This window comes from Oryza sativa, chromosome 8, assembly GCF_034140825.1.
Source record: "Oryza sativa Japonica Group chromosome 8, ASM3414082v1".
Lineage (NCBI taxonomy): Eukaryota > Viridiplantae > Streptophyta > Magnoliopsida > Poales > Poaceae > Oryza > Oryza sativa.
This window is the reverse complement of record NC_089042.1, coordinates 6,066,483-6,090,799: the sequence shown is the minus strand read 5'-3', so window position 1 is coordinate 6,090,799 and position 24,317 is coordinate 6,066,483. Positions and strand designations below refer to the sequence as shown.

At 36.5% G+C, this 24,317-nt stretch overlaps 2 protein-coding genes across 4 annotated transcripts; both read right to left on the bottom strand.

Moving 5' to 3' along the window:
• Positions 1-759: 759 nt before the first annotated feature.
• LOC9271323 (probable LRR receptor-like serine/threonine-protein kinase At1g56130) lies at positions 760-7,526 on the bottom strand. 2 transcript variants are annotated; one of them, XM_015794477.2, is made up of 24 exons: positions 7,397-7,526; positions 7,114-7,303; positions 6,437-6,508; positions 6,213-6,284; positions 6,046-6,117; positions 5,616-5,687; positions 5,420-5,491; positions 5,266-5,337; positions 4,917-4,988; positions 4,769-4,840; positions 4,606-4,680; positions 4,430-4,501; positions 4,272-4,337; positions 4,139-4,204; positions 4,018-4,062; positions 3,865-3,929; positions 3,395-3,774; positions 2,818-3,016; positions 2,588-2,746; positions 2,387-2,505; positions 2,035-2,260; positions 1,680-1,911; positions 1,450-1,600; positions 760-1,354 (listed from the first exon to the last, which is right to left on the bottom strand). In XM_015794477.2, the coding sequence occupies exons 1-24, from the start codon at positions 7,494-7,496 to the stop codon at positions 1,013-1,015; spliced, it is 3,063 nt and encodes a 1,020-aa protein (XP_015649963.1). In that variant the 5' UTR covers positions 7,497-7,526; the 3' UTR covers positions 760-1,012. The 2 variants fall into 2 exon arrangements, with proteins under 2 accessions (XP_015649963.1, XP_015649964.1); XM_015794478.2 differs by having other exon boundaries at positions 2,035-2,245.
• A 9,062-nt stretch (positions 7,527-16,588) lies between these two features.
• On the bottom strand, positions 16,589-24,016 carry LOC4344914 (probable LRR receptor-like serine/threonine-protein kinase At1g56140). 2 transcript variants are annotated; one of them, XM_015794475.3, is made up of 24 exons: positions 23,889-24,016; positions 23,567-23,756; positions 21,988-22,059; positions 21,756-21,827; positions 21,594-21,665; positions 21,117-21,188; positions 20,921-20,992; positions 20,766-20,837; positions 20,436-20,507; positions 20,288-20,359; positions 20,122-20,196; positions 19,947-20,018; positions 19,787-19,852; positions 19,654-19,719; positions 19,535-19,579; positions 19,384-19,448; positions 18,913-19,292; positions 18,631-18,829; positions 18,403-18,561; positions 18,197-18,315; positions 17,858-18,068; positions 17,498-17,729; positions 17,268-17,418; positions 16,589-17,165 (listed from the first exon to the last, which is right to left on the bottom strand). In XM_015794475.3, exons 1-24 carry the CDS (start codon positions 23,995-23,997, stop codon positions 16,806-16,808), a joined length of 3,075 nt encoding a protein of 1,024 aa, XP_015649961.1. In that variant the 5' UTR covers positions 23,998-24,016; the 3' UTR covers positions 16,589-16,805. The 2 variants fall into 2 exon arrangements, with proteins under 2 accessions (XP_015649961.1, XP_015649962.1); XM_015794476.2 differs by lacking the exons at positions 17,858-18,068; positions 18,197-18,315.
• Between the last annotated feature and the right edge of the window lie 301 nt (positions 24,017-24,317).

The following is a 24,317-nucleotide window of genomic DNA, read 5'->3' as shown; positions in this document are numbered from 1 at the left end:
TGCTCTTCTAAGAAAAAAAATGGAAAATGGTAAAGCCGTAAATGAAAACGATGTTAGAAATATCAGAAAACCGGAAACATAACTATATAGATGGAAACATATTGGTATCGTTCGAAAAAATTGAACTGTAGAATCACACACACTTAACTTTGCATAACTTTCTAAATATAATGAAATAAATTTTAAGTTTGTAATAAATTACAAATGGTCGTCCATTTAAGCTTATACTTGAGTTAAAAATTTGGTTGAGTAGTCGATGAGCTTCTAAACTACGGGTCAAATAAAGAAATGAATCAGTCAATGAGCTTATAAACTATGGGTCAAATAAAGAAATGAATCATAAATATTGATGTATAAAAAGTAGCTACTTTTAAGAACATTGATGCATTTAGAAATATAGTAATTACCATAATATAAAAAATAGTAATTCGTAAGAATTCGGCAAAATTCAGAAATAGTTGGTATTTTAATAATTTTTACCATTTTCATTTTTGTTTTTGTTGGTAACCATTAATCCATATTGCTCAGTTGGTAAAAGTAGAGACGAGGGTCGATTAGTCAAGAATTTTCGTGGACGTTTTCACCCCTATATGTACATAACCTATGGGAAAAAAAAGGACCCTATCAAGTTCACTGAACTATTATTGAGTTTCCTTTCGGAGGCTTAAAAGAGTTTAAGGATCAAATCTCCATACAGCCTTTAATTATTTCACCTCATCCCTTCTTGTGGCAAGCATATGTGCCTATGAACCCATGAAGTTGTCCTCCAGCCAACAAATTTCATGGACAGTTTTTACTATTTTGCTGCAGAATGTGCTCATAAACATGCGAATACGTTGATTAATTTCTAAGATATATACTAGGATACTACTCTATTTGACCTGTTACAAATTACAAGGAGTAAATACTTTTATCATCATACATACTTCAGAATAATTAAGTTCCACTATTAGCTCCGTCTTACATTTACATACAATCATTTCAAACCAAGATCACCTGCAGGTTGCAGCATTCACCTTCCATCATGACTAGATCCGGTGATTGTTGGCGACATGGTGAGAGGGTCGATCTCCTTCTGCCTGCTGAACTCTGAGGTGGTAGATTCTGAGTTGGTGCTGTTTCCATCTCTATATTGCCACTCAGTGATGTAGCTCGGTTTCGTCACCATCTCAACTACCTCAGCATCTCCAGTGAGCACTGCCATGACCCTCGACATTGGCGGTCGCTGATTTGGTGAGCCCTGTGTGCAGAGGAGCGCAACATGAATGACTCTGAGAACTTCATCTTTATTGAAATCCTCAAGTCTTGGATCAACGATTCTTTGTGCTTGCTCCTTTTCGTACAGGTCCCAGGCCTGTAAATTAACATAGGTATAGCTTCAATAATCAAAACATCATATACATGAATAGATTAGTGTGTTGTTTGAGGATGGAGCATTGATCAACTTACCCACTCTAAAAGATAGATCTTGCTTTCCTCGATGGAGTTATTAGTGTTCGATCGACCAGCGACAGTCTCTAATGCGACCACCCCGAATGCATAAACATCAACCTTTTCAGTCAAATGACGTCTCATTGCATACTCAGGAGCCAGATAACCACTTGACAAAAGGTTAGACAAGTTTTAGTTAGCTTTCATTTTAGAGGACAACCACAAGAGAAATGGTGAAATGTGCTTACAATGTGCCCGCAATCCCCGTGCTGACATGAGTCTTCTTCTCATCATAGAGCCTAGCGAGTCCAAAGTCTGATATCTTTGGGGTGAGGTCGGTGTCAAGTAGGACATTGCTGGCCTTGATGTCCCTATGCACAATGCGCACACTTGACTCCTCATGAAGATAAGTTAGTCCTCTTGCGATTCCTAAAATGATCTCGAAGCGAGTTGCCCAGTCCAGTTTTAAGCTATTCTTCCCTGTACAAGCAGAAATGACTTTAAGGTCTTGAGAATTCAAATGATGAAAAAATGAAGAGAAGAAATTTCCCAAAATATAAAATACAATTTTGCACTGTTGGTTATGAGCAGACTTGAACTCACTGAAGAGTGCTTGATCTAGGCTTCCATTTTCAAGGTACTCATAAACTAACAAAGGTGTATTACTGTCAATGCAACAACCATGCAATTTGACAAGATTCCGGTGTTGCACAGAAGAAATTGTTGCAACCTCTGTCACAAACTGGTTTTTCCCCTGATGGGATGATTGAGAAAGTTGTTTTACAGCTATAACTCTTCCATCAGGTAGCATACCCTGCCAAAGGAAGAACTTTACTTACGTTACATTTATATTTTGAGGGTAGACCAACAAGTTTGCAAGAAATCTATATTTAATACAGATCAGATAATTATTCAATTGCAATTTCACAGTATTAAATTAGGGAAAATAGACAACCTTATAGACTGGTCCATATCCACCTTCCCCAAGAATGTTTTGGGAACTGTAATTATTTGTAGCTAACTTGAGTTCAGCATTACTGAAGACATCAGGCCGTCCAACTAGGTTGTACAGTTCTGTAGACACCAGCGCACACCAGAAAGAATAAATCATTTGAAAATTTTGTTGTCTGAATTCCTGTATAATAAAAATATTTACCTCCTTGCTGTTGTGCAAGTCTTCTTCTCTTCTTTATGAACATAAATATTCCAAATAGGGCTGCTAATCCTACAACTGAGGCACCAATCGATATTCCAGCAATTGCACCTACTTTACTTTTCCTTTTGGGTACACCGTTTCGCACAGTAGGAGTAAAATCTGAAACAGAGATTTCATTTACTAGAAGGCAATATAATCCTTCTTGAGGTTACCTTAATGATTAGGCTTACTTGGAGTGATGCTTAATGCTGAGATCAATGGCCCGTAGTAACCTTGAATAGGAATGCAACAAGTGCCCTTTCCAGCCCAGAACAGATGGATTTCGAGGAAGTTTTTCGACACAGTTGCCGTGTAACTCTTGTAAACAGCAGTGAAAGATTTTCCACCAGCCATCTTCCTTATATCGAAGTCCTTTTCTTTTAGGTCACCCTATAAAAATGTCAATAATACAATCAGATAAAGAAGAAAAGGATCCAGTAAATATTTTTTTCTGTTTTTGCTTTTAGTAAACACTAGCATATTGCCCGTGCATTGTAACGGTATTTTTAATTAAAGAAAATTATCATTAACCCGTTATTATCATCTCTTAATTGCTGTACAAATCTGTTACTGACATGTGGACCCTTTGGCCCCACGTTGTCCTTTTTTCATTCCCGCAAAAATTAGAGAGTTGTTAGGAGTATTTTATTCTTTTTTCTCTTCAAGAAAAGTTAGGAATTGGTTGTGGGGTGGTAGCAGAACCACCACCACCACTAGTCCCTTTTATAAGGAGAATAGAAATTACCATACAATGCACTCAATTTGTACCTGGATATATATGTCAAAAACTCTCCTTCCTAAGCTTTTCCAAGTTGGTGAGTCTGGATAACCTAACTCTGCAAATTGAAGCAGAACAGTGTAATTTCCATTCTCAAGTCCAAGGCCAAAGTATCTCAGAGACGATGGTGACATCCTTGCAGTTTGGAGTAGTTCTGAAACCACTGCATTCTGAATCTTCTCATTGCTATATATGATCTTACTGTCATTTGGAGACTGGAAATATTTTCCTACATTGCTAACACCCCATCTTGTTTCACTGGTAACGTAATATGATGAGCTGCCAAGGTCTGTGAAATCCAATTCATACATAGTATTATCTGAGCCTCTGATAGATCTGTTACTACCACAGTCTACCGCAAAGGAATAATCTGCAGTTAAGATGTGCAAAATTATGAATAGTATAAACATTTCAAAATCCTATATACCAACTACTATGGTTAAGGAAGAGCGAGACATACATTCTGGAGAACCTCGTAAACATGGAGTGTCTTTCTGGAGGCAGTTTAGCCCTGGAGGTAGAATACTGTGGACATAATTGACTTGAAAAAAGTTGTGAGAAAAAATTGTTAATATTAAACACTTATGGAAGTATAGCCAAATGTCATAAGTACCCGTTGTTGGTGCTGCCAAGATCAAAGTTGTTTGCCACCAAATTCCTGGTAATAATTGAAGCGTTGAACATAACAAATTTTTTTCCCCTTGCCAACACAAATTTGAGATCTTTCTACTTACAATTGCAAGTTGTTCTGGGTAGCCCAGGAGGGAAAGCTTCCAGTGAGCTGGTTGTATGAAAAATCTCTGCAAATATGAAATAAATGCATCATTCTAATTTTAGCTGTACTGCAATGTTGAATTGTTTACACACAAGTTTTTTAGTGAAGGGCTTATCCCATCTGGCAGTCCTCCGGTTAGGCTATTGTTCCCAAGAAACCTGAATTGGGTAGAATACAAGATGATGAAACATGGTCATCAATATAACATATGTTTCTGTAGATGTAATAACCTCCAGAAAGAATTCCTTACAGGTCTGTAAGCATTTGTAGATTCAGAATTGATTGAGGAACTTTGCCCGAGATATTGTTAAAACTCAAGTCCCTGTGCCACAAGACAGCATACTTGAACAGACACTTCACATGAAATTTCAGAAAAAACACCAAGAGTTTCATGGATTGTGCTATGACCCATAATGAAAAACGTACAGGAAGGCTAATTTTGTGAACTTTGAAAAGTCTACTGCTCCAAGGTCTCCAGATATCCTGCAGTTCCTCAATACACTGTAAAAAGTATTCGGTATTAGCAAGTTATTACTTTGTCAATATATAAAATTGCAAGATGTATAGTTAGAATTTAAGTGTCACATACAGGATATTCAAAGACGTCAGACTACTGACAAAGGCAAATGAAGAGCTCCCACTTACAATATCTCCAATCCGTCTGCTCATTTGTATTTAGCACATCAGTCATCATGACAAGAGGGGATGGCAATGTTGCCATAGAACAAAGTACTTACAAGGTTGTCAATTTGGTTAGATTAGACAAACTTTCCGGAATCGGTCCTTCAAAAGAATTTCCTTGGAAAGCCCTGTGAGTTCATAATTTAAGAAAAAAGTATGAAAATGCCAAGTTTATTTGAATATTAGAAAAAGTAACCTCTACATATTAAGACACTGTTGGGACCAGAGTAATGGCATACAGGTATGCACATTTCTGTTCATAGTGATGACTTAAAAGAAAAAAAACACGCTACAGTTCGAATTCAATTGGAAACAACATATGCAGAAAATTTCTGTTGCAGTTCCACTTGTCTTGTGAATAGGATAAAATCATTGATGTGATAAAAAGTTAAAAATTACTCTTACAGATCTTCCAAATTAGTCAAGCTCCCAATATAATCAGGTATTTTTCCTGTAAAATCGTTATCTGATGCCCGCCTACAAGCACAAAAACATGTTTGATGTTGAGCATATGAAAACAAAATGAACATGACAACTGTGGCTCTGTTCTTGAACGTACAGGAGCTTCAGGTTCTTAAGCTTTGAGAACGTTGAAGGGAATGGACCACTCAAGCCAGCACTATCAGTGTACCTGTTATTAATGAAATGCAACAATCATGCATGTTCAACAATAGGTATCTTGCTGGTCCAAATTAAACTTTGTTCTTCTAGAAGTAGCATCTGTCAAGTTAGAAAGAGGGGGCTTACAAACTTACAATCGTTGAAGTTTGGTCAGGTTGCCCAATTCTTCAGGAAGTTGACCAGTAAAATTGGTCAAACTGATGCCTCTGAAACAAAAGAAATATTTCAGGAGTGATATAATTTATTTGCATGCTATGCTACTAGCTGAGAAAACGGGCATTGTTTGCCCTGATGAGCCTTTTAGTTTTCCTCGAACAGGCATCCACTTTCGAAACCCCAAACACACCCTTTTGATCCACAATTTTTGCATTTTGGATTTCATTCGAACATATGAAACACCAGTTGAAAAGTGAAATTACACTGAGGTGCCTATATATGTAAGTTATGAATTTTAGAATTTTCTAAAATGTTCTGGATTTGGATTTTTCTATATAATTAAATACTTTGTACCAACATTAATCTATAGTTGAAAACTGACCAGGTATACAAGAAGAGATCTCTTACAGCAAGTTGAGGTTCGTGAGATTCCCAAGTTCCTTCGGAATTGGTCCTGAGAGTGCATTGAATCCCACATGCCTATTTTTTTTTACACAAAAGAACGAAGGATGGTTCAGACAACACATCAACTGATTAATACTGCAAGAACATAAAACTTGAACTATAACTCCTACAATTCTGTCAAGGCAGTCAATTGCCCTATGAATGATGGTATGGGGCCTGACAAGTAATTTTGATCCAGGTCCCTGAAACAGCACCAGAAACATCCAGTCATTAGCAGCAAAGAATTTCAAACATGGGTTTGAATTTGAATTTGCTGGCTTGCTGCAAGATATTAATACATATCCTACAGTTGTTTCAGCATCTAGGCAGAGCTGATAAGAGTTAGATACCATACAGGTAATTTAGGTAGGTGAGGTTCTGTAATTCTGCAGGTATCTGACCGACAACGTTCAAGGCGTATACCTTCCTGAATTACATAAACAAGGAGTAAGAAAAATTGGAAATAAGTACGAAAATTCTTGCTGTTTACTCCAAATATACATGCACATATGTTAGTATGTTACCATACTCATGCGCCACTAACACACATACACAGCCCAACAAGCATGTCCATGTCTGGTTGGTTACTGAAACTCTGCTTAGGTCCAATTTTCACTCGTGATTGTAGCTTGTAGAGAGAAGAGGGCAGAAAACAGTGGGCGTTAGCTAGTTGTGTACAGATGTGTTGTCAACCTCAGATTTCACTACTGACCAGTGACCAAGGTCCCAGATTAACCTGGTTTCGCAAGTTCGAGGGGTAAAAACAAAAAATAATTTACTCTAATTACTCCAAGTAGTGATCATGGTGAAATTTGAACAGCAGAGCAGTTATTTGGCGACATAAAAAAAGTTACTCCCAAGTGAAACCTATGCATAGTTGCAGTGGTGGTCTTGCAAAGTTGCACTTCCAAGTTAGTTTCCACAAGAACTCATATATCCAGATTCCAGACGCCATGGCCTCTCTTGTAGGCACTGCGTCGAGCACCTGGCGTGCATGCAAACAAGAACCAGAAAAAACATAGTAACACTTACAGCTGGGTGATATGGCAGACGGTGCCGTTGATGTAGGAGCAGTCGCACTTGATGCCGGGGTTGTTCTTGGGGTTGCCGTCGAGGCCGGTGACGCCGTCGACGGGGACGCCGCGGCATGGCTCGCCGCTCATGCTCCACACCGGCGAATTGGTCTTGTTCCATCTCCCCAGGATCGCCTCCAGCGCCGCCACTGCATCGATCGATTAAAAATGATCAAACTCGCATTGATTGAGGCAACGAGAGAAGTAAAATTAATCAATCGCGGCGACATTGATTACTATACCTTCTACAGGATCGGTTCTTGGTGGTTGCTGAGCCTGAGCAGCTGAAATCCGCCATGAGCACACCGAGAGCAATATCCACACGATGACGTGGCCACCCATCTCTTGATTTCTCTCACCGGAAACAAACACGGAGGCTATCTATCTAGCTTAGCTGGTTAAATAGCACATCGATCGATGTTGTTGATTCATCGTACTATGCGAGCACAATATCAAACAAACTTTTATACACGAATATATGGATATATATAGCACATATATATCTAGATTAGTATATAAATGTTAATTTATTTTGGGACAGAGGAATATATCGACCACTGATATACGGAAAAATCGTATAGTTCGATTTATGTTGATATATATCGTCGATTTGTCGTACTGTATATGCGAGTATATCATCAAACTTTTAAATATATATGGATGTAGACCCTATGTGTAGATTTGTGTACAAAAGTTGATTTATTCTATCGCGGAGAGGTACATCGGTCGCCAATGTATGCACAAATCTTACTACGATTTATATATAGCGTGAAAATGACTATATCTTGTCTGTGACAAAAAGTATCAGTATAATTACTTCCCACGTTCCTTTTTTTTACTTAGCGCTTTGGACGACATCGACAGTCTGGTAGTGTACCATTGAATTTTCAAATTATGCATTTATAAATATTACTAAAAGTATAACCAAGTGAAAGAGTGTTTCAATCAAAAATCTGTTAATATAAAGCATATATAGTTTACCTATTAATAATTTAAGATTTTGAGGTTTTACTCACATGTTTTTTTATTAGGACGTCATCCTTTTTCAAACGGATGTATATGAACTTCTTATCTTATCAGTAGGTACAACAAATAACTAGGAGCCAAAGGAGTAGCACCCAAGTATCTGCCTCATGCTGTGACGAAGACAACGACTTTTATCACTGCATGAAAAGGAATTTAAGGTTTTTATCCATGACTTTTGGAGGCTTTTTGAAACGCCTTGCAAAGGCTGCAGTTGTGTTGGGAGTATATATATATGCATGTAGCTCTCCAGTCGCAGTACATACTCCACAACATTATATATAGGTACATATATTGGTAGCCTACATCATTGTGCATGCATGTGTTTATATTCTGTCAGATTTTATTGGCAAATGAATGAATTTGACATTATATAGTGCAGTGTGTAAAAAAAGCAGAAATATATATACAAAGAGATACTATACAAGTACTGAAATTTGATACATCCACTTATATATATGGTACATCTTGATACATTTTTAAAGAGTATAACAGATAATTTTATAATAATGATATGTTGAAATGAAATGAAATTATCCTTAGTTGGTCCTTTATTGCAAAAAAAAAAATAGCATTGGTGATAACCATCATTTAATTGACTTATAGGTTATCAGCCGTAGCCAAAACTTAATTTTAATTTTTTATAGTTTATTTTTAGAATTATCTTTTAAATCACTAAGAACATGTAATAAAAGTTTTACGTTGCTTTAATTTGTTCATTTTTTACGACTTATTGACTGACAGAACATGTAATAAAAGGTTTACAACAAATTAAAGCAACATAAAACTTTTGTTACATGTTCTTATTGATTTAAAAGATAATTTTGACGTATTCTAATACTAGTACTATTCTTGGAGCATGTCTTTACTCTATTTGTCCCATTAAAAAATCTAATATAAGATTTGACGTATTCTAATACTACGAATCTAAACTGTATATCCCCTAGGTTTATTTTTATCAAACGGAGGAAGTAGTCTTTTGAGAACAATAATTCATACCTTTGCAGTGCAGTCATGGGTCATAACACGTCATAGTGAGTGAATTACATCATTTTGTAGGAAAAATAATCAGAAAAGTGGCAACTTGATCTTTTGACATGACATCCAAAGAATCAACTGTGAAAACAGCATGTGCAGGAAATATGAATCAGCACTTGCTCTTACACTGTGTCGACACCATAACCTTCTGGAAAGAAAATATTTATTTTTGGAGGCATGGAACCTTTAGTGCTAAATTACCTGCTTTGCAGGACGGCCTCTCTGCAACCATTGTTAATTGTTGCCGCAATACATAGTGCATTTGCAACTAAACAGTTAAAGTATGAGTTTATTTCCCTGCTGTCAAGCATGTCAATTTTCCTATTGGCCGATGCTTTTGTCCAAAAGATTTGCTAAAACTGTACTACAACTTATGATATTAACCTTGTAAGCGTTAAAACAAAATTTTGGCCGGGACAAATTAATCATACATACCACATGCGAGATAGGGTCTTTGCTATCCATGCATTACTTAGGCCTAAACAAGTTGGGGAAAATTTTTGGGTTTTGTTGCCATATTGGATATACGAACATACATTTGAAATATTAAATGTAGTCTAATAATAAAACAAATTACAGATTCCGCTAGGAAACTACGAGACGAATTTATTAAGCCTAATTAATCTATCATTAGTAAATATTTATTGTAGCACCACATTGTCAAATCATAGCGCAATTAGACTTAAAAGATTCGTCTCGTAATTTATACGCAATCTGTGTAATTGTTTTTTTTCCTACATTTAATAATCCATGCATGTGTCCAAACATTCAATATGACTGCGTGAAATTTTTTATTTTGGGAACTAAATAAGCCTTAATTAGTCGCCAACCTCGTAAATCAAACGAGCTATTATCATAATAATGAGCAAATTTCACTTTAAATCATCTTTTATTACCGATGTTTTGCTTTGAACTATCTTTTAACCAATGTTTTCAATCTGAATCGAATAATCTTGTATTTGTTTTACTTTGGATCATCTCGACTCTCTTGTCAAGCATATGAACGATTTTGAGTACCCCGACTTCTATTCATCTAGTGACTGGTATTCTAATCTTTTGATGTTTGTATTGGTATATGTGTGATGGATGAAAAATTAACTTATTTTAGGACATAGGTAGTATCTGAAACTCGTTAAACTAAATTAGCACGCGTGCTCTCATAGAGATGGTCGATTGATTGCCTACTTGCATCCCTGGCTAGTTGATGCCTCGGTGTTACTAGGTCCTCTAGCTCAAGTCTCGGGAGGCTACCATTCATGACAGGTTTCACACCGTTGTCTTCCTGACAATGATGCACATCCTCTTCCTGACCAAGTTAAACCCCTAAAAACTTGTACATCTTGATGCTTTTTTAAAAGGAGCATATATAAAAGATTTCTTTTAATACTGCAATGTTGAAATAAAATGAGGTATATGTTGCAACATTTTTTTTCCATTGGTGTTAAACTGTCTTCAATGAGGTATCTAGCAACATTTTTTTATGTATTAACTTTTCTAGCTGAGATGAAATCTCTCTCTCAATGAAACGATAATTCCTCAACCATTCGCTTCGAACACAAGAATTTTATGAATCCAGGTTACTTTCAGTATAAATCAAGACAAATTCAAGGCTTCCTGGAGCATGAGTGATCTCTAGTTTTGAGAACAATAATTCATACTCCCCTTTGCAGCACAGTCATAAGTCATAACACAGGTCACAGAGAGTGGTCCAAGATTACATCATTTTCCGTGGAAAAAATAATCAAAAAAAGATGCAACATGACCTTTTTGACATGACATCGATCCAATGAATCAACTGAAAATAAGATCGCTCTAGATATGCTGAAAATATGAAGCAGTACCTCTGTCCATGTCCATGGATAGGATGTTTTACTACGCACCTGGATACATGCACTTGGATTTATATTTATAGAATGTGCTCTTAGATACATAACAAAAATCCTTATGTTTTATCTGTTAAAAAATCCTTATATTTGTGGACATAGCTTTATAGAAAGAAAATATTTATTTTTGAAGGAATGGAAATCATTATTTTAAATTACCCACTTTCGAATTTCGATGACTGCCTGTCGGCACCTATTGTTAACTGTAGCCCTAGGGCATAGCGCATTTGCAATTAACCTACTAATTATTAATTTTGGATTTCAGAATTAAAAAATAATCTACTAAATTGAGAGCTCAAATGGGTGGAATTTCATATATACAAGTTGTAGGATAGCGAAATCCAAAGAGTCCATACAGTAGTAAAAATTAAAAATCTATTAAACATTGTGTTTAATATAAATTCTTAATACGATATAGGGTTCTAATAATTTGAGCCAACTAACTAATGGCCATATCTTTTTATTGATGTGAGAGCTTTCTCGGAGTGTCCAATTAATATAAATATATATGACTATTGGTTTATCAACTGCTGATAAAATGTAAATTTAAAACTTAACCTAGAGTTGATTTGAGGGTTTTCATCATGATCTATTTTCCAGCTTTAGCTTTTAAATAGCTATGACATGTATATAAAATTTTTACTCGTAAGTTATTATTAGATGCTTCATTTATTTTCTACGACTTATCATATCAATGTTTCAATTCATCTTGCTCCATTATTTGTCCTCTTTCATCCTACTTGACGCACATGTACCAACTACCGGTCACACAAGTTGGCCAAGGGCACACTACTGCAACAACAACAACGACATCTCTCTCTGTGTTCATACTAATGAAGGGTTGCAGTAAAATACCGGACCACGATTTTTTACATCTAGGTGAATATGTATATCTATATATAGCTTACATGTGGCTCACATAATGTAAAAAAGTCTTAAGAAATTGGTAACGTAGAATATATATAATGCAGTAAGTTTATATACATACATGAAAGACTAGATTTATTGTACATTCGGAGAAACAAAAGATAAAATTCAGTAGTGAACAGTTCCTATAAGATATAAATATACCTTTTTTTTTTCTGTAAGTGTGATCAAACTTAGATATGCGTATTGCTTATAGGACATACACATATTTTATCACACCTGTTTAACTAGAATGTCAATCCGCGTGCAGGCATCTTCGTTAATATCGTACAAAGTACTATACAATCATTTTTGTTAATTTTGAGTATGTATGTTTGCATAATTGCGTGATATTTTCAAAATAATGAAAAACTCAAATAATAGAAATCTCCAAGCCAAATGGAAAGTAAAAAGTCCAAAATCAAAGTTGAGGAATATATATAATGTGAATCTCCCGCTACAAGATTACAGTGGGAGATTCACATTTTATATATATATATATATATATATATATATATATATATATATATATATATATATATATATATATATATATATATATATATGACACTCATATGGGGCACCATGGTGCCCGGGCACCATGGTATCTAATGCACAAAATCACTCAAATTTTTCAAAATTTTCAAATTGTGAGTATATACCTAGTTATAATAATTTGATTCATACCTATACTTATCAACAAAACAACTCAAATTTAACTTTATTTCACAATCCATGATTACATACCTAACTAATTATATGTATGGATGCTATATACCTAGAATCAAAATCTAACAAAAACAAGTTCAAATTCAGTTCAAACTTGCTTTAAACTAGTTAGTAAAGTAGTTAATGTTAATACCTAAGTAATTGAAAAAGTTTCATACTCATTTGAATTGGGTATATACTCAATTTCAACAATGATGCCCGGGCACCATGGAGCACCAAACAAATTTACTATATATATATATATATATATATATATATATATATATATATATATATTAATGTTAACTCATTACATCGAGAAAAAAAAAGTCAATTTTACTCCCTCGAACTTTTGCACTGGAACACTTAACCTCCTAAATAATTTCTTGGCTCATTTTACACCCCAAAATATTGAAAATGGTTCACCTTACTCCCTAACAATATTTGTCTTTTTCGTCTCTGATCTATGTATAGGTCATATTTTGCAATGAAATTTTGGTGGATTGATATATAAATTATAACTTATCTCTCAATATTTAGGGAAATTAGGTGGTATTGATATATACATTATAACTTATCTCTCAATATTTTATTTTGAAACTTTTTAATCGGTGTTTACATAGGTTGTAACTACTAAGACTAATTTAAACGTAGAGGTTTTAAATTTCAAGTAAATAGTCATGAAAAATTTTAAAACTATTTTATAACTTTAATAATGGTGTCATCTATGGCTTTAAAAATTTTAAGCTTAAAATATAATTTGTATAAAGAGAAACAAATAAGGAAAATGTAATTAACCAGTAAAGTGAACTTAGCTAGGGGGTAAAATGAGTCGAAAAATAGTTTAGATGATTGATTCAATAAAATAGTTTACGGGAGTAAATTGGACCATATCTACAGCAAGAGCAACCCAATTAAAGGAAAGCTAATTATCAATTTGTAACATACAAAATACAAGTTAAATTTAAGTATTTAAATCTATTTTGGAAAGTTAATTTTGTTTCCATCGTAATACTAAAACCAAAATAGCAATAATCCAAATGAAATTCAAAAAACCCAACTATGAAAATAAGTTGTCGTGCAAATAAGTCATTATTAAATTCGATAGTGGTGTCATTGGAGTGTTTAAATCAATATTAAAAATAAAATATCAAAACCCAATTTCTAGCGGCGCATTTTGCACTCACAGTTGCAATCTCGTAATTCAAATCAAATCTTGGCTGTTGCATTTGCAGTTTATCCCCTTTCTTTCTCTCTATCTAAATTCCCTCTTTATTACTCACAAAAATTCAAAGCACACTGTTCATTGCCATCTAGGTGTTCGACCCGGGACTAGCCCAAACCGAGCAGCCCAGCAGCTGGCTGTGCGTGGCGTGGGGTGTCGATCACCACCTGCGGGTGCGATTCTGCCGCGCCGCCATTGAAGATGCCAGAGGCGGTAACGAAGATCTTGTTCACGGAGTCTAGGATCTCCATGCCACCGAGGAGGAGAAGCGCAGCGGCCACGCCAGAGCCCCGACATATCGTTGAGCACTTGGTCGGCGCCGGCCGCACATTCTAATTAAGCTGTATCGCAATCGCATCTTCTCGGTGATCCCTTGCGCGCCTTGAGCTTCATCTCAACCAGTAGATGTTTTTGCCTACTCAATTAGAAGAAGTAGCCGTGCCGGCCGGAGCTTTTCCGCTCCGGCCGGCGAGGAGTTCACGGTGGATATGGCTCGTCCTTCATCAGGCCCTCCAATTCCCCTAGATGTTTGTGGCATAATTTGGCTAGTAATTAGTTTTATATGGAAATGCCAAATTATTTGTGATAGCTGGAACAATCGTCATTTTGAGGGACCAAATTAAGTTTGTGCGTGTAGGAATTTGTGATCCACCGAGGAAAGGAAATTAGTTGGGATGAGGCTGCCGTGTTTAATTTGATATATATGGTGATGTGTTGATCAGTTGAGTCTTTTTTTTTTTTTGGTTTGTGTTGGTGCTGATCACTTATATGGTGAGATGCAGCTCATGTGAGTATTGCGTAGATTTGTTGCGAGTGCATGTATGGTAGCCAGGGTTTACCTTTTGAAGTGAAAACCGCTTCCCACCGGTTTACTGAAAACTGAACAAAATAAAAAAAGGTAAACCGACAACTTTCGGTAAATATTGTACAAATATTGCTTTCCCAAACCAACAACCATATCGGTTTAGGAGAATAGCTAATATGGTCCCTAAAGTTTCACTCCTGAGTCATTTTAGTCCTTAATCTTTCATATTGTCCAAACAAGTCCTTTAAATTTGTCATGTGGGCTAATATAGTCCTTGGTCCCACCAAAATCGCCACATGGACATGCCATGTCACCTTTCTATGCAAAATCTATATGATTTGTCCAATTCATCCTTACACATAGGAAAAGGAGAAAAAAGGAATAAGTTAAAAAAATATATGGTATATGTAAGAGCAAAAATATACCTCAAAAGGGTGATAAAAAGAAGTATTTTTTTCCTATGGTTATGTCTAATTCACCCTTATATTTATTTTTCTATGATATACGTAAGGGTAAATTGGTCAATTCATCATAGATTTTGCATGAATGATGACATGGCATATCCATATGATGATTTTTGATGGACCCAAGGACTATTCTAGACCTTATGATAAAGGTTAAGGATTTCTTTGGACCATTTAAAAGGTTAGGGACTAAACTGATCCTACAGAGAAACTTTAGTGACTAAAGTAGCTATTCTCCCTATCGGTTTCATTAAAACCAATAGGTTTTGTGAACTCTGATGGTAGCTCGTGAGAGTCTATTCTTTCTCATGGTTAAGCTCTAGCAACCCTAGAGTTAAGTTGATCTTTGTCGTTTTATGTTGAAAAACAAGGAGGTTATCCTTTACTAGTTTGCTCAAAAGCTAGTGGTCATTTAAATACGAATATGGTTCTCTTCTGATTTACTCGTAAATTAGTTTTGTGATTCCACGAAAGTGAATTAACCTTAAAATTGACTCCACTAACTAGTTTTGATCTTTTAATTTTGGCAACTCTATTGTTTTTACTGCGAATCGTTATTAGGTGAGTCTGTGTTGACCATCATAAAACATCAACATCAGACACCGTAGATGCTCGCACGTGGTCCAATTTGGCCGCCACTCCTTGCTTCGCCATAGACTGCAAGTCGCAAGACGAGGTAAGACCATAAACATATGATCGATGTATAGATATTGTAATCTAAGTTGCTAAGGTATCATTTCCGTATCCAACTAGATAGCGAGAGGAGTGGAGAATTAAGGTTACAATTTGTACGACATATGGACTAATTCATCCCCATCAAGAACTGATGGTGACATAGCTGGAAGAGATCCATGCAAGCATGTCAACTGCGACTTGTACATATAAAAACCCTGTTATCTAGAAAAAAAAGGGGGAAATTTTGTTTGATAACACCGAAGCATTACGCATTTTAGGTGTAACGGCAACTTTTCGACGGTATATTTAATTTCTAAACACATAATCTTTTGGTGTCACTAAACCAATTATCCCTTGGAAAGTTAGAATAATCATCCACACTTACCAGCAACCTGCACGGCTCCACAAACTGATCTAAACGTGATCTGAAAAAGTAGCTAGTCAAAGATCATAGTGAGAAGTGAGGACAGGAGAATTTAATAAGTTCGAAGACTTTTTATTGTTACTAATTCGTTGTAAGTTATAACTAGCGAAATGTAAATTCTATGCTTCTTTGGCCATCCAAAATCGCTTATGAATAGCAGAGTTAAGGACAACGATTCTCTGTAATTATTAAGATCCATTCTCTCTAGACTATAGCAAAAAAGGCACCCTATAATTAAACTTCACTGGATTAAATGAACGTGTTCACAAACATGCAAACGCAGTGATCAACTCCAAACATCCTAGTATATAGCACTATATTTCACCATTACAAATTACAAGGAGCAATACTTTTATCATCATGACACATAGTTCAGACTTCAGAATAAATAAGTTCCGCTATTTGCTCTGATTCACATTTACATATAGTCACATAAGCACGAATAGCATATAGTATTGTCACTTCAAACCAAGATCACCTGCATCTATTCAACTTTGCATTCACCTTCCCTCATGCTCATGGCTAACTCCGGTGATTGTTGGTGATTGAGTGAGAGGATCAATCTCTTTCTGCCTGCTGAGCTTAGGGGTAGTTGATCCTGAGTGGCTGGTAACATAGCTGGTATTCCCACCCCTGAACTGCCACTCGGTGATGTAGTTCGGCTTCGTCACTACCTCTGCCACCTCAACATCTCCAGTTAGCATTGCCACAACCTTTGACATTGGTGGTCGCTGATAGGGTGAGCCCTGTGTGCAGATGAGTGCGACATGGATGACTCTATACACTTCATCCCTGCTGAATTCCTCAAGTCTTGGGTCAACAATCCCGAGTGCTTGCTCCTTTTCATACAAGCTCCAAGCCTGTAAATTAACATAGGCAAATCTTTAGTAACTAGAAGATAATATGAATGAATGAACTAATATGATCTTGGATTATATTGAAAGATCGTTAAATCAGCTTACCCACTCAAAGAGATAGATCTTACTTTCCTCAAGAGAATTGTCGGTGTTCGACCGACCAGCAACAATCTCTAGTGCTACCACCCCGAATGCGAAAACATCAACCTTTTCAGTCAAATGTCGTCTCATCGCATACTCAGGAGCCAGATAACCACTTGACAAAAGGTTAGATAAGTTTAAGTTAGCTTTGTTTGTAAGGTACAAATATAAGAGAAATGGTGAAATGTTCTTACAATGTGCCCGCAATTCCTGTACTAACATGAGTCTTCTTCTCATCATAAAGCTTGGCGAGTCCAAAGTCAGAGATCTTTGGGGTGAGGTCTGTGTCAAGTAGGACATTGCTAGCTTTGATGTCCCTATGAACAATGCGCACGCTCGACTCCTCATGAAGATAAGTTAGGCCTCTTGCAATTCCTAAAATGATCTCGAAGCGTGTTGCCCAGTCCAGTTTTATGCTACCGTTTCCTGTAAAAAAATAACTTTAAGGCTCTGTGAACTAAATGATGGCAAAATGAAGAGATGAGTTCTCCCAAAGAGCATGTGAAGAAAAATACAATTTTGTAGGTGTTGGTTTTGAGCAAAAGTGAACTCACCAAATAATGCTTTATCCAAGCTTCCATTCTTAAGATACTCATAAACTAATAAAGGTGTGTTACTATCAATGCAGCAACCATGCAATTTTACAAGATTCCGATGTTGCACAGCAGAAATAGTTGCAACCTCTGTCACAAACTGACTTTTGCCCTGATGGGATGATTGGGAAAGTTGTTTTACAGCTATAACTCTTCCATCAGGTAGCACACCCTACCAGAAGAACATTGCTAAAGTTATATGTATATTTCGAAGCATAGACCAACAAGTTTGCAATAAAGTTAAATTTAAAAACAAATCAATTGAAATTGCATAGTACTAAATTAGTGGAAATAGACAACCTTATAGACTGGACCATATCCACCTTCCCCAAGAATGTTTTGAGAACTGAAATTGTCTGTAGCTAACTTGAGTTCAGCATTACTGAAGACATCAGGCTGTCCAACTAGGTTGTATAATTCTACATTTATTTTTCAGGGCACACCAGAAACAATAAATCGTATTAAAATTTTGATGTCTGAATTATTGTATTATTAAAAACTATTACCTTCTTGCTGTTTTGCCATTCTTCTTCTCTTCTTTATGACCATAAATATTCCGAATAAGATAGCTGATCCTAAAACCGAGGCAGCAATCACAATCCCAACAATTGCACCTGCTTTACTTTTCTTTTTGGGTACACCGTTTCGCACAGTAGGACTAAAATCTGAAAGAGGATTTCATTTATTGGAATCCAATGCAATCATTTTTATGTTAACTTAATTATTACGCTTACTTGGAGTGATGCTTAATGCTGAGATCAATGGTCCGTAGTAACCTTGAATAGGAATACAACAAGTGCCCTTTCCAGCCCAGAATAGATGGATTTCAAGAAAGTTTTTTGACACAGTTGTTGTGTAACTCTTGTAAACAGCAGTGAAAGATTTTCCACCAGCCATCTTTCTTATATTGAAGTCCTTTTCTTTTAGTTCACCCTGTAGAAATGTCAATAATACATTGATATAAATAAGAAAAAGATTCAGTAAACAAATTACTATATAATGGACTCAATTTATACCTGGATATATATGTCAAAAAATCTCCTTCCTAAGCTTTGCCAAGTTGGCGTGTCTGGAAAACCTAACTCTGCAAATTTAAGCAGAACGGTGTAATTTCCATTCTCAAGTCCAAGGCCATAGTATCTCAGAGACGACGGCGACATCCTTGCAGTTTGGAATAGTTCTGAATCCACTGCATTCTGGATCTTCTCACCACTATGTATTATCTTACTGTCATTTGGGGCCTGGAATAATTTTCCTACATTACTAACGCCCCATCTTGTTTGACTTGTAACATAATATGATGAGTCCCCAAGGTTTGTGGAATCCAATTCGTACATAGTATTATCCGAAACTCTGATAGATCTATTACTACCACAGTCTACCGCAAAGGAATAATCTGCAGTCATGACGTGCAAAATTATAATAGTATTAGAATTTCAAGACCCAATATATCAGCTGCTATGGTTGAGGAAAAGTGAGACATATACATTTTGGAGAACCACGAAAACATGGAGTATCTTCCTGGAGGCAGTTTAGCCCTGGAGGTAGCATGCTGTGGAGATAGTTGACTCGAAATTAAAAGTGGTGAGAGAGAAATTAGTAAAAACTTATGAATGTACAAATAAATGCCATAAGTACCCAATGTTGGTGCTGCCAAGAATAAAGTTGTTTGCCACCAAATTCCTTGTAAAAAATAAAAGGTTGAGTATAACATATTTTTTCCCTTGGAAACACAAATTTGAGAACTTTCTTCTTACAATTGCAGATTGTTCTGGGTAACCCAGGAGGGAAAGCTACCAGTGAGCTGGTTGTATGAGAAATCTCTGCAAACATGAAATAAATGCATCATTCTAATTTTAGCTGTATTACAGGGATGAATTGTTTACTCACAAGTTCGTTAGCGAAGGGCTTATCCCATCTGGCAATTCTCCTGTTAGGCTGTTGTTGCCAAGAAACCTGAGTTGGAAAGAAGACAAGATGATGAAACGTGGTCATCAATTATAACATGTGTTTCAGTAGATAGTAATAACCCCCAGAAAGAATTCCTTACAGGAATATAAGCTTTTGTAGATTCAGAATTGATTTAGGAACATTCCCTGAGATATTGTTAAAACTCAAGTCCCTGCGCCAGAAGACAGCATACTTGAACAGACACTTACATGAAATTTAAGAAAAATTACCAAAAGTTTCATGGACTGTGCTATGACCCATAATGAAAAACGTACAGGAAAGTTAAGTTTGCGAACTTCGAAAAATCTACTGCTCCAAGGTCTCCAGATATCTTGCAGTTCCTCAGTACGCTGTAAAAAAATATTTGGTATTAACAACTTATATCTTTGTCAATATATAAAATTGTAAGATGTATAGTTAGAATTTAAAAGTGTCACATACAGGGTATCCAGAGATGTCAGACTGCTGATAAAGGCCAATGAAGAGCTCCCATTTACAATATCACCAATCCGCCTGCTCATTTGTGTTTAGTACACCAGTTATCGTGACAAGAGGGGATGACAATGTTGCCACTGAACGAAGTACTTACAAGGTTGTCAATTTGGTTAGATTAGACAAACTTGCTGGGATCGGTCCTTCAAAAGAATTACCTTGGAAAGCCCTGTGAGTTCATAATTTAAGAAAGACAAAAGTTGGGAGATTTAAGGTCCATTAGAATATAGGAAAAAGTAACATCTACATATCAAGACACTGTTGAGGTATGCGCATTTCTTAAAAGTGATGACCAAACAGAAAAAAAAATGCTACAGTTTGAATTAAAATAGATAGAACATTTGCAGAAAATTTCTGTTGCAATTCCACTTGTCTTGTGGTAAGGATAAAATCAATGATGTGTTAAAAAGCTAATAATAAATCTTACAGATCTTCCAAATTAGACAAGCTCCCAATAAAATCAGGTATTGTTCCAGTAAAATTGTTATCTGATGCCCGCCTACAAGCATAAAAACATGTTTAGTGTTGAGCATATAAAAACAAAATGAACATGACCACTGTGGTTCTGTTTCTTGAACTTACAGGAGTTTTAGGTTCTTAAGCCTTGAGAGCGTAGAAGGGAATGGGCCACTCAACCCAGCACTATCAGTATACCTGTTATTAAAACAATGCAGAAATCATTGATGTTTAACTGTAAGTATCTTGCTGGTCCAAATTAAACTTTGTTCTTCTAGAAGTAGCATCTTTCAAGTTAGAAAGAGGGGGATTACAAACTTACAATTGTCGAAGTTTGGTCAAGTTGCCCAATTCTTCAGGAAGTTGACCAGAAAAATTGGTCAAACTAATGCCTCTGAAACAAAATGAAATATTTCAGGAGTGATATAATTTAGAAACTTACAAATATTTAAGTTTGCTCAAGTTGCCCAATTCTTCAGGGAGTTCACCCGTAAAATTGGTCAGACTAATGCCTCTGAAAAAAAAAAAAGCTCAAGAGTGATATAATTTCCGTGCATGCAATGCTACTAGTTGAGAAAAGTAGCATTGTATGTGCTGACGAGCCTTTTGATCCACAATATTCACATTTTGGATTTCACACAAATTTATAAGACACCATTTGAAAAGTAAAATTACACTGGTGCTTAAATTTTATTTGTGATTTTCTAGAAATTTGTAGAAAGAACTTATGCATCTAGATTTTTCCATATAATGAAATACTTTAGACCATTATTAATCTGTGCAAGAAGGGAACACTTACAGCAAATTGAGGTTCGTGAGATTTCCAAGTTCCTTTGGAAGTGATCCTGAGAGTGGATTGAATCCCACGTGCCTTTTTTTTATTACAAAAGGAAGAAGGATGATTCAAACAAAACACTAACTAATAAGGACAATGCAGGAAAACTTAAAGTACAACTCTTACAATTCTGTCAAGGCAGTCAATTGCCCAATGAATGATGGTATGGGGCCTGACAAGTAATTTTGATCCAGGTTCCTGAAAAGAACAAGAAACATCAAGTCAATTAGCAGCGATGAATTTCAAACATGAGGTTCACTTTGAATTGATGTCTTGCTGCAAGATATTAAGAATATGTAGTATATATCCAACAGTAGTTCATCATCAAGGCAGAGCCGAGAAAAGCTAGATACCATACAAGTAAGTTAGGTAGGTGAGGTTCTGCAATTCTGCAGGTATCTGACCGACAACGTTCAATGCGTATACCCTCCTGAATAAATAAACAAAAAAAGAAAATTATTCACATGAGAAAAATACTCCATTCATCCCAAAATATAGCATCTAGATTTCAAATTTTATTCTAATATAGTAGCAATTTAGTACTTATTTTACCATTGAACTACCCATAATAACCCTTGGTTTAATTATCATCATGCCCATGCCTCATCTCCCCAAGGCAAATCAACAAGTCCTTTTACCTGTCTCCTTAATGGCTGTGATAAGAGCTAATTTCTAGAGAACTTTTACGGTACAATATACTACCAGTATATACTGGCAGTATATAAAAGGGCATATTAGGAATTTGATAGAAAATAAAACAACACTTTAGTAATTTTTGGTTTAAATTGAATCTAATTGAGAGTACCCGGTCCTGGATCTTATCGTGCACTAGGGGAGGAGCATCCTGAGCGCCATTTGATGACAAAGCACGTGACGATAGCACGATTTGATTATAGAATAACCAAGAAAAGACAAAATTACCCTTTCAAACTTTATATTGCAATCTAATTAAATAAAAAATTAAATCAATCTACACCATTAGATCATATATACTTTTTACTATTTAGTCCAATATATGAGCTAACTCTTGACCAGGCACACATAGACAGCCCTGGTCCCCCACAGAAAAATGGGAAAAATACACACACACATCCCAACAATATTGTTTGGTCACAGAAAATCTGCTTGGGAGTTGGGTCTAATTTCTACTATGGTTGCGCACCATGCGTAGAATTACAAAATTGACGATTGATTAGTTTGATCTCTCCAGGGCTGCCTGGACTTACTCAACCGGATCCCAGCCAGATCCAACTATAATGGAAGGCAGATGGCAGCTGTGGAAGGTTAAGAACTAAAGATCTTGCAGGAAGCTGAACCTCAGATTCCAGTACTTGGACCAGTGACCAAAGAGCAGTATTAACAAAAACCGATCGGTTTTTTTAAACTGCCCGTGGTCAGTCATTTGTGGAAGCCAAACGGTTTTAGCTGGTTTTCGTATGGCGTTGACCAAAAGTCATCCGTTTTTGCCGGGTTTCAGCTTGTGATGATCGGTTTTCAATTTAAAATAAAATGGTAAACCCTGCCAAAGAGATCAGATTTTTCTGGCCATGAGGCGGGGTGGGGTGTTGAAATAACCTGGTTTCCCGATTGGAGGAGTAAAAATAAAATACAAGTCATCATGCTTTACTCCTAAATGAAATTCGGACCCACAACAGAATTTCGGGGGACATAAATGAGGCTCCTCTATTCCTAAGTAGTGAAACTGAAACCTGTGGTCCTATGCATATGCTCAATGGTGTGGTCTTGCAAAAGTTGCAATTTCTTTTCTTTTTCTTTTTTTTTGCGAGGATCAAAAGTTGCAATTTCAAGTTAAGTTTCCATTAGAACTTATATATCCAGACGCCAATGGCCTCCTGTTCCCGTAGGCACTGCGTCGAGCACCTGGTGTGCGTGCAGATGAACAGAGCCAAGGAAGCAGGATGGGAGCGTATACGTACAGCTGGGTAATATGGCAGACGGTGCCGCTGTTGTAGGAACAGTCGCACTTGATGCCGGGGTTGTTCTTGGGGTTGCCGTCGAGGTCGGTGCTGCCGTCGACGGGGACGCCGCGGCATGGCTCGCCGCTCATCCTCCACAGCGGCGACGTCGTCTTGCCCCATCTCCCCAGGATCGCCTCCAGCGCCGCCACTGCACCGAATGTATAGTACCAGAGTAATAATAAGTACAATAATTAAGCTTCGCATTGCATTGATATCAAGACTAATTACGTGTATATATATATATATAGCAGCATGATTTGATTACGTGCTTTGATTATACCTTCGATTGGATCAGTTGTTGCCGCTTGCTGGGCATGAACAGCGGCGATCAGCCATGAGGAGCACATCACGAGCAACACCCACACCAGCTTACCACTAACACCACCCATCTCTCTCTCTCTTTCTGCTGCCGAAACAACACGGAAGCTTGTTAAATATATAGATGGTGTGTTTGTACGATGCAACTATATGCAAAGGGAGGCTCTGTATTTTAGGGCGCTCATACGTACTCTCTACGTCTCATAAAACACCAATCTAAAATAGGACGAGACATAATTTAGTACAACGAATTTGGATACTCTCTCTGTCTGAAAATAATTACAGCCCTATAGTTCAACACTTATTTTGGAACGTAGTGAGTAAAAATATGTCCAAATTCGTTGAATTAGATTATGTATCATCTCATTATAAGTTGGATTTTTTGGACGGA

Bases quoted from the DNA above. Each gene is read 5' to 3' on its own strand.
- LOC9271323 (XM_015794477.2), bottom strand. From the start codon at position 7,496: ATGGGTGGCCACGTCATCGTGTGGATATTGCTCTCGGTGTGCTCATGG. The intron at 3,930-4,017 runs GTACTTATGACA...TTATGTCCACAG, and splicing joins CTTGGCAGCACCAACAACGG to TATTCTACCTCCAGGGCTAA. The intron at 3,017-3,394 runs GTACAAATTGAG...ACATTTTTATAG, and splicing joins TTTTTGACATATATATCCAG to GGTGACCTAAAAGAAAAGGA.
- LOC4344914 (XM_015794475.3), bottom strand. From the start codon at position 23,997: ATGGGTGGTGTTAGTGGTAAGCTGGTGTGGGTGTTGCTCGTGATGTGC. The intron at 19,720-19,786 runs GTGAGTAAACAA...TCATGTTTGCAG, and splicing joins AGCCCTTCGCTAACGAACTT to AGATTTCTCATACAACCAGC. The intron at 18,562-18,630 runs GTAAGCGTAATA...ATCCTCTTTCAG, and splicing joins AGCATTAAGCATCACTCCAA to ATTTTAGTCCTACTGTGCGA.